This window comes from Venustampulla echinocandica, assembly GCF_003357145.1.
Source record: "Venustampulla echinocandica strain BP 5553 chromosome Unknown scaffold_1, whole genome shotgun sequence".
NCBI lineage: Eukaryota > Fungi > Ascomycota > Leotiomycetes > Helotiales > Pleuroascaceae > Venustampulla > Venustampulla echinocandica.
This window is the reverse complement of record NW_022474206.1, coordinates 4912863-4926980: the sequence shown is the minus strand read 5'-3', so window position 1 is coordinate 4926980 and position 14118 is coordinate 4912863. Positions and strand designations below refer to the sequence as shown.

Below are 14118 nucleotides of genomic sequence, written 5' to 3'. Positions count from 1 at the left end.
GAGTAGAGTAGAGTAGAGTAGAGTATACATTCGGGAATCGGGAATAGAAATCCACAGTAGCATTCTACACATACAGAAGATGCTGCTTACTAGGTATCTTATGTTACATAAGCATTTTTTTTCAGATTCTTGGTTTTGTACTATTTATAGTATAAATAATGAGACATCGACTTGTTGCAGAACCAGTACCTGGGTAGTTAATTAAGCAGAACATGTATTAAGTGAAAGAGACCCAAAATAATATTAAAGTAAATGCCTAGGTAGCAGCACCCTTTTGTTTTCGATATTATAGAATTGCATAGGAGGGCATTAAAAGCTAGTGGCGAGTAGAAATTGGGCCCTGGGGTAATTAATTGTACAATGCGCAGTGATACAAAGTGATGCGTGATGTGATGCATAATAATACGAGTAATTGGTCACGTAAAGAGAAGTCTCTATTTTATTTTCCCGAGGTCTATGCATGTCAAGTATGTCTGCTTTGGAAAAGGATATGAAATAGTATAATTGTATTTTTCGGCATAAATTGGATGTTAGATTAGTGCTTGCCATCGTTGGCCACGAGACAACATAGGTCGCTGTACTGTACCTAAGGTAGTTAAGGGAGCTCATCCGACTGATTGACGTTTGCCTAACAAATTGCCTGTCCTCACACCGGTGCTTTAATTCTTCCTTTACCGACAGTCTTTTCATGATGAGATCCCTAGCTAAGTCTCGTCATAGTCTACTCAGTAGGTCCTCGAGGAGGATAATAGTAGGGTAGGTGGGCCCAGGGGCTATCGACAAGGCCCCATAACTATAACTATAACCATAACCATAACTATAACTCATAACTATGGGCCCCAGGCTGTACTTGTACTCCGGGGATAAGATAGGCGTTTAAAGTATGGTACGAAATATGGAAACAGGACATAAGAACGCAAAAGAGATGTAAGAAATACTTGAGGTACTTGATTTCACCATAGTTTTATCTGCAATTCTCCAACTATTTTTGGAGGTCCGAGGTTAAAGAAGATGCCTACGAAATATGATGCCCCATACGGAGTACTACGTAGTTAGGTACCTACCTAGATACAGACACAGGAGCGATATGATGATACAGGTATGCAAAGTACCTTGGTAGCTGTCAAAATGGAACCCAAAACTCTATGACCCTTTTCCCTTTTCCCATTTCCCGTTTTCCTATTTCCATTTTCGGTTTTCGGTTTTCGGTTTTCCGGTGTCCCAATTCCATTTCCCATTCATTTCCAGTTTCTGTTCCCATTTCCCTTTTCCGGGTTTCCTATGTCCCTTTTCCATTTTTCGGTTTTCCAGTATCCTAATTCCAGTTCCTATTTCCCATTTCCCAGTTCCCAGTTCCCAGTTTCCGGTCTTCCGCCCTAGTGCTATCTTGAGCCCGGGTTACAGGAGCCTAGCAGTGGCGCATCTCCAGCACACACCGCTCTACTCTGGCGCCCCAACCTTGTTGCTGTACAGAATACAGACCCAAAGACACCCGCCGCCGCTTATCGCGCATCGCCCCAATCAGCCCCAACCCGCCGCCAAAATACAGCGCCCCCCAGGCCGCGGGAGGACCGGCCAGGCGTTAAAGTTTAAACCCAGCGCTTCCAGATCCCCCATCCAGCCATTCAAATCTCAAATCCATCAACCTCACCCTCAACCTCAATCCTAACCGCGAGCTCGGCCTTGGGTGCTCTGTATGCCGCGAGTGGGCCAACGAACGGACGCGGTACTGCCCAAACAAAATACACGCCTGCCGAGCCCCCTTACGGAGAATTCCCTTGCCGCAGATGGCGCGGCGGTTGCGCAAACAGGACAACATTTCAGTGGTACAGAGTAGTTCTCTTCGCATCGCATCGCATCGCGCGGTACACGGGGAAAGGGGGGGCGAGAACAGAGCAGCAGCAGCACCAGAGCTCAGTACGAAAGTCGATCATGTGGTGTCTGCTGCACCACCGCATCACCCACTAGTACTACTGCACACTGCGCTGCGCTGCGCTGCACAGCACAGATGTGATGCATGAACCGGTTGAACCACTTATACTGCAACACTCTACAAAGTCATGCATCGGATGGGGATTCCACTGCTTTGTACGTAGTGTCAGTGCTTGTCTGTGCCAGTGCCAGTGCCAGTGCCACCGTGGGCGGAGGGTGTCCGTCATATATCACGTGTGGTTTCCGATACCCCAAGCCCTTCCTCTTCTCATATCATATCCCCGATTCTTTCTTTGCTCAAGTATCTATTGCTGTTCCGTCGATAGATCTCATTTTCCTCATCCTATACCTTTCTTTCACTTGGCAATGTGTCGAAGTTACGTCGTTTCTCGTTGCGTAGATCAAAAGAGTACACGAGTCAAAGGTCCTCCATATCCCTACCGTTTTTGATTCCCTCTCCGAAGAACTTCCGAGACTGCTTTCATATATAATAAGCAAACAGCTTTATCAATTTTCACCCTTCATCAAGCATTGGAAATCATCAAGCATGGATTTAAACCGATAATCAGATGGCCACCGAGATCCCACCGCCCACCATGAAACAGAGAATGTTTAGGGACATGCTGGGTTGGGATTCAATGGCCATGCATCTTGTTGGGTTATCTAATGTGGCTTGGGATATTTATTATAGGGCTGATACATTATGTAGAAATGACCCTAGAATCCGGGTCTTTCTGTCTTTTTGATCGAAATGATCGATGATAGTTCTATAGGCTTGATTTAGTCCCTCAATGCCTTTAAAGGTTTATAGGCATTGTTCTCCTTTCCCTGCGCTCCTATTTTCTCTCGAGATTCAATTTGAATATATCCTGTCAAATCGCCTTTTCAAATCTCCACACCCGTCCTTTGTAAAATTCCTTAACTATTCATAGAACGAGACAAAACGGATAAACTTCGCTCATTATAATAAGCAACGCAAAATGGCAAATCTACACGAGACTAGCCAACGTTAAGATAATGAACGGACCATTCAATAGCACTAGGTCACAAGACAGAGAGTCAATATAGGATCCAAGTCAACAGCCACGTGAAATCCGTTCTCAGCCCAGATTGGGATTTATGAATTTCGATGAAATTGTCTTTCCCAACTGCTTTGCTCGAAAAGCCCCCCCGGCCGCTGAGTTCGCATCGTCCTAGGAGGAGAAGGTGGTGAGGACGATTTCTCAGACTGAAAACCCATAGCCTCGCTCAACTAGTCAAACATTCCGAGTTTTTGATGCTCAAAAGCAGGGACCTATTCGACATACAGTATTTTCTCTACGAAAGTCCGATGCTACAAGACCCAAGGCAAGTTTGTTTTAGTTTATTGTCAGATTGAGGAGGAATGGTAATAAAGGGGGTTAACGTCAAAGCTTGTTGAACTGTGGGGTTATGGCAGAGTAGGCGGGGATTACTAGGGATAGTAGATAAGGAGAGATTAAGTATCAAAGAATTGCAAGCGCAGAAAGTGGCAACTAGAGAGGTGGCAAACCAGTCGCGCACGGGAGCATGTAACTTTATCAGTCAGTCATATCTGTGTGTATACAAATCTGAAAAACCCGCCTGAACGCCACACAATGCCTTTTTTTCCCAAGCTCGAAGATACCACACTACTTATTGCTAGCTCTCCTCGCCTTCCCCGGTCTCTTTGCAGCCCCGCCCTTCATCTTCTTAGAAGAGAATCCCTTCAGGTCACCACTAGACATGGCATCCCCGCTCTTCTTGAACTTCTTCTTACCGCCGAAGCCGAACTTTTCGTCTTTCTTTTGGCGCTTGTTCGGGCCCACACGGTCTTTTCGGGATGGTTTGGCGGATTCCTCATCCAGTGCTACGTCAAAGATATCTGCCTCGTTCGTAGTCTCGTTGTCTGCGCCTTGGCGTTCTGGGGTTATGTTGTTAGAATGGGATTCTCATAGCAAATGTGATGGATGAGGAGGAACATACTTCTCTTCATCACCTTAATCTTCTCCAAGGTCTGCGTGCGCTCTTTCTGCCTCTCCTGCAGTTTTGCGACCTGCACCTGCTTCCCGAATTTCTTCAGGTCCCTTTGTTTCCTCGCTTCGGCCGAGGCCTTCTTCCCTGCCGCCTCATCAATCAACTTCGCCTTGATCTTCGCCATATGCTCATCGGCCTTGACCATCTCCGCAAAGTAATCCGTAGGGCGGGTGAAGGGCACGCCTTCGGCCTTTAAGAGCTTGCGCGCTGCTTGTGCTGCGGAGAGGGATTGTGCGTAGAAGGCGAGCTCGCGGTTGAGATCATCTGAGACATCGGGGATGGTGACTGGTTCGGAGGTGGTAATGGAATGGTGTTCGGAGAAGGGGAGCTTGGCTATTGGGAACGCGATGCGTTTTAGCGCTGCTGTGAGGGCGACGGTGTTGTTTATTGTGAGGCGTTGGTAGGGAATTATGTCTTCTTTATCTTCTTCGTCGAGGTCTTCGAGGTCGGAGATGGGGATCCCTTCCTCGTCTTCGTCATTTTCCAAGTCGTTATCTTGGTCATTGTCGCCTACGGAGGAATCGCTATCGCTCTCGTCGATGCCTGCGAAATCAATCTGTGGGAGTTAGAGAATTGTCCTGAAAAGCTAGAGAAGACTCGGAGCTTACATGATTGAGGCCATCAACACTCTCCTCCTCACTTCCACTATCCTCATCGCCCAATTCCCCTTCTACCTCACTAGCCTCATCAATTTCGCTCGTTTCATCTAGATCTTCCCATTCCTCGTCGCCTTGTTTCTTCTCAGACCCTGGTAGCTCCCCGCCTTTCTTGCTCTTCGATTTTTTTGCAGCCTTTTCCTTCTTCTTCAATTTTAACTTGTTGAAGTCTATGCTTTTCTCTGCCGCTAGGGCCATCTTCAGCTTGCTTTTCGTAACCATAATGCCGGTGTATGTGGTTCTTTACCAATGCGTGCAATTCGTGAGGTTTGGATTAAGCTCAACTCTGAATAATTTTTGATGCGCGGGAACTTTTTACTGGCGGGAACTAGCCGGATTGGTTCACCGCCTTTGCCTTACTAGCTGTGTCTCCATAGCTCCCGACCCATTGCTTTTCAAAACCAGCAATCATTTATTTTTTAAAGTCCTATCAAGCTCTCCAATGCCTTTAATAATTTTTTCCAAAGGTAATAAGTCTCCATCCCGAATTCCCTGCCTAGTTAAAGCTGCTGCCATTCTCTCGGCCTGAAACACACCCCAAGCTGCCCATCTCAGGAACAGTCTCCATCCTCTTATTGACTTTCTTCCCACGAGCACGATATCTTCAACAGAGTATCTTACCGCTTGATAAATGGCTTCTCCAAAGTTGGAAGGTTGCTTGTCCCAGCGGGGTTTCTTTTATTAGCTTAAACACGCTTTTGGTTTTGGGAGAATTTCACCACTACTGTGAGTGGACTTTAAAACCCTCTTGGATTTAAGAAACGTAAAGGGAGACAGATCGGAGGCGTCTCCACACTCATAGTGTATGTATATTTATCGCCCGATTTGCTGCTATACTACAACCATTTATGATTTATCTATTTATGATTATGTTTCTGCAATCCTATCGTCATCCATTATTTCATCCCCCCCCCCCTCCCCACCACAACCACCTAGAAACCCTTCGGGAACCCATCCGCCCGCTTTTCATTGCTCGCTTCAGGGTGCGGAGGGAAAAGACTAAACCCTCCATTATTCGCACCCAACCCATTAACCCCCGTATCTGACAAAGGTGGAAGAGGGCTCAAAGGTGCAGGGGCAATATTGTTCCCCCCAAATCCAGACCCGTATTCATTCTCGCGCGGCATGCCTCCCATATCCCTGTCTCTCGTTATATCCATTGGCATGGGGGTTTTATCACTGAACCTCTCGACGTCCGAGGTCATAACAGCGCCCTGTCCACTGGCCCAAAAATTGCCATTGCCCATACCACTACTGGCGGCGCTTCGCTGTGACATGGCGCGTGCGATTCCAGCTGGGAGAGGCGAATTAAGCGCCTGGAGGAGGGGGGATGCGGGCGGCGTATCGGCCTTGCGTCCTAGACGTCTGTTGCGGAAGACGCGGTGGATAATGAACCAGATAATGACGCCTAGGGCGATGGCTCCCACTATGATCCAAGTAAACGTTAGTGGCAGTTTGGATATAAAACGGGAAATGGGGGTTGGGGGAAGAACGCACCTATACTGCCGACGACTACACCAGCAATGCCTGCACCGCTAGATAATGGGCCACTTGTCTGCTCCAGTGTGCTTGCTCCTCCTGTCACACCTGTGGCATCGGGATCGTTCCCTGTTCTGACACCGCTGCTTAGGACCACGCCGGCGTTCGGGCCAGTCCCCACATTTTCGGATTGAAGGGCGGCAGCAGCAGATACGACTTGGACCGGAGTCTGTACAGAGACAGCACTAGTCTTGGCAAGGGCCGAGATAGGGACCAGAGTTTGAGACCCGGCTGCCAGCGTGCCAGAGAGTAATGGGTTGGACACCGAGCTAGGGCGGTTGGTGACAGATCCGGGGCTATCGGAAACGGGGGTGGGTCTGTCAGAGAAGGATGCAGCAGCAGCATCAGGTCTAGAGGCGGAGGGCGCTGTAGTAGACAATGATGCCCTGGCGGGCTCAGCGGTCGTAGCAGCAGCTTGGGAATCAGCGGAGGATGCTCGGTCACCCACATTGCTTGTCGCTGATACAACTGCGCCGTTTGGAGCGGCGGAGTTGGACTCTGTTGTAACCGCCGGAGCTGCGACGACAACCGAACTCCCTTCATTAGTCGACGATGAGGTTGTGGCAGATGGCAATTCTGCATCTGATGTCTGTACTGCTGCAGGAATCGGGGCCACACTTGTAGCAGCATTCAGTATAGTCGAAGAAGTCGCTTCCGTGGCGATGGCATCTGCAACCGTTGTCTCAGGGCTCGGGAGGATCGGTGTTGGCTCACCCGTGCTTTGTGCTTCAGGAACCGCGATGGATGTCGAAGGCGCCGCGATGGATGTCGAAGGCGCCGCGATTGGTAATTCGGAAGTCTCATCGAGGGCCTTAGTCGGTACGACTGTTGCCACGGGGCTTGCCGCAGTTTCAATGGGAGCGGCGCTTGTAATTTCTGGTACCGTTTCTGAAGTGACAACTGGTTTGACGGTTGGAACTGCAGCCACGGCTGTATCGGAGACCACGATCGGGGCATCTGGAGTAGGCGTTGGCACCACAACAGCGGGACTAGAAGGTTCATCGGGTATTTTAGAAGGTGCGGCGATGACTGGAGCTGCCTCCGATATCTCTGGTGCTGGGGCACGAGTTGGAGACGCCTCTGGCTTCTCGGATATCTGTGGAAGAGCAGGTGGTGTTGCCTCTTCAACCGGAGAACGTTGTTCTGGGATTGGCTGTGGTATTTTTGAGGCGACTGGGAGGGCTTCAGTTGGTGCCGGATCCGCTGCTACCTTCGAGGCTGATATGGGTGCCTTGGAGGGCGCTGCTTTGACTGCAGAAGTTACCAAAGTTTTTGGCTATTGAGTTGTCAATAACTGCTACTATTAAATGGAAGGGGCACCGACATCTGGAGATTTTTTCGGCAGGGCGCCCGATGGAGAAGCAACATTTTGAGTGGGTTTAGATGGGGAGTCGGCAGCAGACGATGACCCAACTGCCTCTGCTTTTGATGGACTGCTCTCTCCGTCTTTCCTCTTCTCAACCGGCAGTGCCTGTGGATTTGGGCCTTTACCATTAGCACCACCAGCAACCATCTGGCTCCTCCTCACACGAACGCTAAGTCTCATTTTGAAAAGAAGGTAGAACGAAATAAACAATTAAAAAGAGTGGTCCAGCCCGATGAATGGAAAAGAATGGTCCAGCCCGGCTGATATCGTGAGATTCCAGAAGAAATTAACGAACTTGGTTGAAAGGAGAATGAAAGGAAAAAAACTCTTGGAGAGTTGGAGAAAGACATGAAGCTTTCACTACTTCGTGGCCCGACCTGAAACTCTCGGATCTTGGCATGATAGACTTCCGCTGCCATCCGACCTTCGTGAACGTGCCGGCAAAGGCTGCACATGGGCTGCTTGGCCTGGCATTGTACTTGCGAGCGAGAGCCGGCTGATAAGGTCGCTATTGAAGCATAGGACTAGTGAAACTGGAGATCGAGTTTCGGGAAGAGACAGAAAAAGGCTGAAGGGCCATGAATTTGAGTGTTGAAGCAATGAGCGTCGCTCGCTAAATAGTCTGCGACAGCGCGTGGTAAGGGGCGTGTCTGATAGTCTGTGCGAGCCATGAAGTACAGGGCGGGCATCAGGTATGACGCCGTTCCCTCGGGTTGTCCGGAGCATGACGAGGCCATAGTTGGGTTGGTTGCATACGGGGTAGAGATGGAAGAAGTGGTCAGTTGCCTGATTGCAGTCTCGAAAGTTGTGGGCCGACTTTGTTGTTGTTGTTGTTGTTGTTGCTAGGAGAGTAAAGACTCAGGGCGCTGCGACGAAGCGGACGGAGGTACGGAGGTACTTTACCAGTTCCTGCACAGCACGGGCAAAATACACTGTACCATACCCCAACTTGCGTCCAAGGGCATGCATCGTCCATTTTCATTAATTTATCTTGGCTTCTCGGCCTGGTCAACAAGAACAATGTTGTGGTGCAAGTAACCCTTAATGGCATCAACGTTGTGCAAGTACCTATGTACTGTACGTTAAACATACCAGGTAGGGGCAAAATATCACGTGAGCTGGCCTTGAGTTTTCAGGGGTTCCTGGTCCCAGTTCTCCAGTACCCGGCTTCCCGTTTCTTCGGGAGCCCCTTATCCCCTTATCCATGGTTCCACGCCCCCCAAAATCCACCATGTATTTTCGTTGTGGTCTCACAACAACAAACCCGACGCGTCGATTTTCGATTCTCCAATGCCGAAGATCCAGCCACACAATGCCGCGGCATCGGAATAAATATGACATGCTGGTTTGACAAAAAGATTATGGGGGCCAATGATTGACAGAACGTGGGTTTCATCTTCTGCTCTGCGTCTATGCAAGCGCTTGCGCCCGGAGAACAACTATAGTACCACTGCCTATCAATAATAACGAACAACTTAGCGAGGTGTGCTTCTTGACGGCTGTGGTATCCGCCGCCTCTCATCTGATCTCCACCTAACAACCTTGCTGTAGCACATGTCGGGCAGTGGGATGTATCAGTGCAATCAGCCAATGCTTGTTATTATAGTTCTTATTTGTGTTCAACAGATATTCTTTTGCTAATATTACTTTTCTTATACGGTTTATTTTTGGGTCATAGAGGGCCGTTTCATATCAAAATGCATAGAGCTATAATGGTTGAGTATTTAGCGATGCTTCGTACATATTCTCTAGATCCGCCGAGGTCGAAGAATTCCGCCCCTAGTCAAGCAAAACTCCCCTACAAAATTTGAACGGCTATTTACAAATTAATCCCATTTAGAGATCTGCGCGGCTGAAAAACTTTTGCCCCTTAAAAAAGAGCCAGGGGACGACACCTTCCCCTTGCTGCTTCTGAAGTTTGTTCTTGCCCGTTTGGTGTTTCCCCTTGAATTCATGGATCAAGATATCTGGCTTGACAATAGATGTATCGACCAGTACCCCGCCTTCAGCATCCAAAGCCTCGGCCTGGACGGTCTTCACTCCAACGTGCGGAAGCTCAAGCACTGTCTCAAAGCTCTTGCGCTTCGACTCTCCCAGATACGATCGTCGGCCGTTATCCTCGACCTCATAGAAACGCCACGATTTTGTTTCCGTGTCGCCGTTCCATGAGACGTAGATGCTGGTGGTTTCCTTTGCCTCATCTTTGAGGGCAACGATCGCGGGTGCTTCGTTTGGAATACCGGTCCAGTTGTAGCGGAATCCACGATAATTCTCAACGGCCTCGCCTAACAAACCGGAGTCCATATAAAAGTGGAAGATGGGGGTGCCGTCGGATTTGAACTCGGTGATGGCGCCTTCAGATCCCCAGTTCACCAGTACGTTTCCGTTAGGTAGAACTTGGGTTGACCCTTGAGATTTGGAAAGGAGGTTATCAGGAGGATGGAAGGCCTGCACGATAGTTGAGGTCCAGGTTTCGGTATCAACTTGGATGATCTTCCCTCGGGAGTACTCATATAAGTGCACCTCATGGCCATGGCCGTTTTCGGTGCCGTGGGCAGAGTTGTCGTAGAGGGAAAATATTTCCTGCTTACCATCGGCGGACCGGGAGAGGAAACGAGCATGATGTTGGAATGAGAACTCGACTTGGTCACCGAGTGTGAAGTTGCTAGATTTGCCGCCGAGCTGCCAGATGATCTCACTGGTCTTGCCGTTGATCTTGTAGACAGCGTTAGCGTCACGAGCCGAGATCAAGTAGTTGCCATCTTGATCCTTGTCCACGCTATTGATGTGGAAGTAATCCCATGCGTCGGAGGAGTTGTAGCCGGAACCAGCTTGTCCTGGGTTCAACGGAAGATATCCCTCTTTTGAGTGTCAGCGGGTTAATCCTTGAACTAAGTAATTGGTACTTACCGGATGGATCAACATGCTCTAAACTGCTCCACTCAAATAAGACTTTGCCGGTCTCGATATCGAGTTCTGGTATTATTAGCCGATGTCCATAATACAAAGTTTATTGGAAGCATACCTTGGAATCTGGCATCAACAATCCACTGCTGCTCACTAGATCCCCCATGTGGTGTAAGGTCATAGGGAACAGGATGGTAGATCTGAATCAGGGCAGTTTCGTCATTGGTGATATGGAACTCGTGCTTATCTGTTAGTCGATGATTTCCAGCCCGGAGCTCTTTGATCGTCTCGTAATTCTGATCCAGAAACGTCGTGTGGCCGTGGCCATGACCATATGCAGCATTATGGCTTCCTTCAAAGCTAAACAGAATGTCTTGACCCTTATAACGGCCCTTCTGGAAGTTGGTGGCCCAAATCGAAAAGTAAGTGAACCCTGACCAGACAAGGTCACCGGTATCAGTAAAGATATATGGTGCTGCCTGAGCTGGTCCGTGGTGTGTACCCTCTGGATATCCTGAAAAGGGTGCAATAAATATGTATCCGGACTCCACTTCCTTGGTAGCTGGGATGGTGATGTTAAGCCTTGGGGGTGCTAGGTCAGGACGAGATTTGTATTGCCAATCACCAGCAACTAGAGGGATGGAAGAGAGCCCCAAGGTAAGTGCCGCGAGGCAACCCAATCGCCCACCGCGTGAAATTTTGGAATGCATACTGTTTTAACGGTTAGCTCCAACTGGATCATGAGTAGCAGATACGAGTAATACATTACGTTGACTCCAAATCCTGTAGTAATAGCGGAAAGTATGAGATAAAAACTCAAATACTGAAGAGAACAATTTCTGGGGGCCCCAGAACCTCACGATGAAATGGCGGGGTTAGAGACAGAGTGAAAGACTTTAGGGATTCTGAACGGTTGGGACGACCAACTTGGACTCTTAATATAAGAAATAGTACTTCCTGAACGGAAGCATCTATTGATTGCACCATTATCATCTTTACACACCTTCTCGAGGATTATCCACATGAAGGCGTATATTCTGGGGATATTTGCGTCGAATGGAGGGGTTCTGGCATGATTGTTCGCTAGCGGACTTGCTCTCCGTCTTGGTGTTGATCAACCTTGGCCCCTGCATCAACCGCAATCAAAAAGTCGACAACACGCTGTTGACGGACATGCACTCCGTTCTCCCCACCTACCATGGTGCTCAACCTACCCATCTTCGAGGCGGGCTTCGTCTCCATTAGCAAATCTCGCTCCGCCGCTTTTTGAAGTGTATAGCATCTCGGCCCCGCAAGCCACTCGCGAGAGTCACAGGGACACACGAGCAACTTGGAAACTCGATGCTTGGTCCACAGTGTGTAGACAGTACCATGGTGGAGACTTGGCCACGATGGACGGTAGGTTACTGAGGATCTGTCTGAATAATTTGATGCTGTCAGGAGAAAGGGTTCTCGGTCCGGTGGGCGATTCCCGGTTCTGCAGTAAAGGTAGGAGTGCCGAGTCGCGTCAAAGATTTTTTTCGCTATCGTCTTCAGTCCTTTCTTCCTCTTGCGTACATTTCCCTCCTTTGCTCATTCTCTCCTTATGCCTGCGATTTCTAACGATGGGTTTCTTCCGATCGACTCCCGGAGAGGAGTATACATTTCCTGTGGACGATGAGGATTCAGACCAAGAGCGATCGCCTCTCATTGGCGATATTACAGCCACCAAATCAGTAACGACGAAATGGAAACCTCCACCAGGTTTTCTATGGATTGAAATAGGTAATTGGACACTTTGTAAAAAATTCTCTGGCGAGCGCAACTGACGCTTTATAGCAATTTTTGCCAACGTCTTTCTCTCAGGCTTCGACGGAACTATCACCGCATCCACATATGCGGTAATCGGGTCCGAATTCAACGCTGCCAACACCGTCTCCTGGCTCACAACATCATACCTCATTACCTCGACTGCGTTCCAGCCTCTCTACGGGCGTTTCAGCGACATTCTTGGGCGTCGAGCATGCTTCTTTACTGCGACCTTGACATTTCTTGTTGGCTGTTTGGGGTGTGGTCTTGCGCCAGATGTGGTCTCCCTGAATCTTATGCGTGGTTTGACGGGACTCGGTGGCGGCGGACTTATGACGATGGCGACTATAATAAACTCGGATATGATCCCTTTTAAAGAGCGTGGGATGTACCAGGCCTGCCAGAACGTCCTCCATGGCTTTGGTTCGATCTGTGGTGCCAGTCTTGGCGGGGCGATTGCGGACACAATTGGCTGGCGATGGTGTTTTCTCTGCCAAGTCCCTGTTTCAATCTTTGCCTTCGTCGTTGGTCATTATGTGATTAAGGATACTTCGACACCATTACTGGTGCCCGAAGATGCAGAAGAAGAGGACTTGGTCAAATCTAGACCTTCAAAATGGAAACAAATCGACCTCAGTGGTGCTGTGTTGCTGGTTTTAGGGCTGTCTGCTCAATTGACTGCGATGAGCATGGGCGGGAATAATTACCCATGGTCGGATATACGAGTAATCGCGTCGCTCATCGTGAGTGTTATACTTCTTGCAGTATTTATACTTGTTGAACTGCGCACGGAGGCAATTCCAGTTATGCCAATGACTATGCTTCATGGTACGCTTGCCATCTCCAACCTGATCAGCAATGTATGCGTTGGAATGGCAGCATATGCAGTAAGTTTGGCATTACCACCACTAATTAATGACAGCTAATAATTTCCTCAGTTCCTATTTTTAATCCCGCTCTTCTTCCAAGTTGTTTTGCTAGACTCTGCATCCCAGGCTGGTATGCGTCTTGTAATTCCGTCTTTGGCAACCCCAATTGGCGGGATCATCGCTGGCCTCGTTATGTCACGCCATGGCCGACTCAGTGAATTGGTGAGAACCGGCTGCTTCATCATGATGGTCGGCAACGGCCTGGTGGCGTCCTTAGATTATCGCGATTCTAATTGGAAGTACTTGGTCTATCTATTTCCTGCCAATCTTGGCCAGGGAATAGCATATCCTAGCATTCTATTTACATTCCTAGCTGCATTTGACCACAGCCGTAAGTATCTCCTCGATCTTTGTCGAATCATTTATTGACCTAATTTCTAGAACAAGCTGTGTCGACCTCTATGGTGTATCTCTTCCGATCGCTCGGCACTGTTTGGGGTGTTGCCGCCTCTTCGACTATTATTCAGAATGTCCTCTCAACCAGACTACCCGTGTTATTGGATGGGATACCGGAAAAGGACAAGGTAATTTCCATTCTACAATTTTTGACGACTCGCAGCTGACTCACCTTCTGCTAGATTATAGATGAGATCCGACACTCTGTCACGATATTGAAGGACCTACCGCCCGAAATACAAGCCATCGCAAGACAGGTATACTTTGAAGCGTTGAGATATGGTTTTATTGGTAGCACTGCAGTCTGTATGATTGCGTTTATCTCAGCGTTATTTGCTCGAGGACGAAGCCTCAATCGAGATTGATTGCAGCTTAAATGTCAACCAGAGCACATCACCGTTCGTGGAGGCGAAAGGTACATTAGTGGTACTCGTTCTCACTGCGACAAAGCAGTCTAAGGAACCTCGTAGCTAGAGTTTCTAAACTGCCGAGAGCTAGGCTGAGGAATCCGAACCGGCCACAATTACATAGAGCATAAAGTAGTATCTTGAAACCTATTTCACTGGATATC

The 14118-nt window shown here is 48.7% G+C and overlaps 4 protein-coding genes across 4 annotated transcripts; 1 reads left to right on the top strand and 3 right to left on the bottom strand.

Annotated features, from left to right (window-relative positions):
- Nucleotides 1-3581: 3581 nt before the first annotated feature.
- On the bottom strand, nucleotides 3582-4844 carry BP5553_04133 (Uncharacterized protein; the record flags this gene model as incomplete). The annotated part of the gene is made up of 3 exons (XM_032012756.1): nucleotides 3582-3853; nucleotides 3916-4522; nucleotides 4575-4844. The coding sequence occupies 3 exons, from the start codon at nucleotides 4842-4844 to the stop codon at nucleotides 3582-3584; spliced, it is 1149 nt and encodes a 382-aa protein (XP_031872449.1).
- Nucleotides 4845-5554: 710 nt separating this feature from the next.
- Nucleotides 5555-7707, bottom strand: BP5553_04132 (uncharacterized protein; the record flags this gene model as incomplete). The annotated part of the gene is made up of 3 exons (XM_032012755.1): nucleotides 5555-6048; nucleotides 6120-7437; nucleotides 7486-7707. The coding sequence occupies 3 exons, from the start codon at nucleotides 7705-7707 to the stop codon at nucleotides 5555-5557; spliced, it is 2034 nt and encodes a 677-aa protein (XP_031872448.1).
- Nucleotides 7708-9363: 1656 nt separating this feature from the next.
- On the bottom strand, nucleotides 9364-11144 carry BP5553_04131 (Uncharacterized protein; the record flags this gene model as incomplete). The annotated part of the gene is made up of 3 exons (XM_032012754.1): nucleotides 9364-10388; nucleotides 10438-10503; nucleotides 10553-11144. The coding sequence occupies 3 exons, from the start codon at nucleotides 11142-11144 to the stop codon at nucleotides 9364-9366; spliced, it is 1683 nt and encodes a 560-aa protein (XP_031872447.1).
- Nucleotides 11145-12038: 894 nt separating this feature from the next.
- BP5553_04130 (Uncharacterized protein) lies at nucleotides 12039-13912 on the top strand (the record flags this gene model as incomplete). The annotated part of the gene is made up of 5 exons (XM_032012753.1): nucleotides 12039-12198; nucleotides 12253-13109; nucleotides 13161-13482; nucleotides 13533-13675; nucleotides 13730-13912. The coding sequence occupies 5 exons, from the start codon at nucleotides 12039-12041 to the stop codon at nucleotides 13910-13912; spliced, it is 1665 nt and encodes a 554-aa protein (XP_031872446.1).
- Nucleotides 13913-14118: the final 206 nt, after the last annotated feature.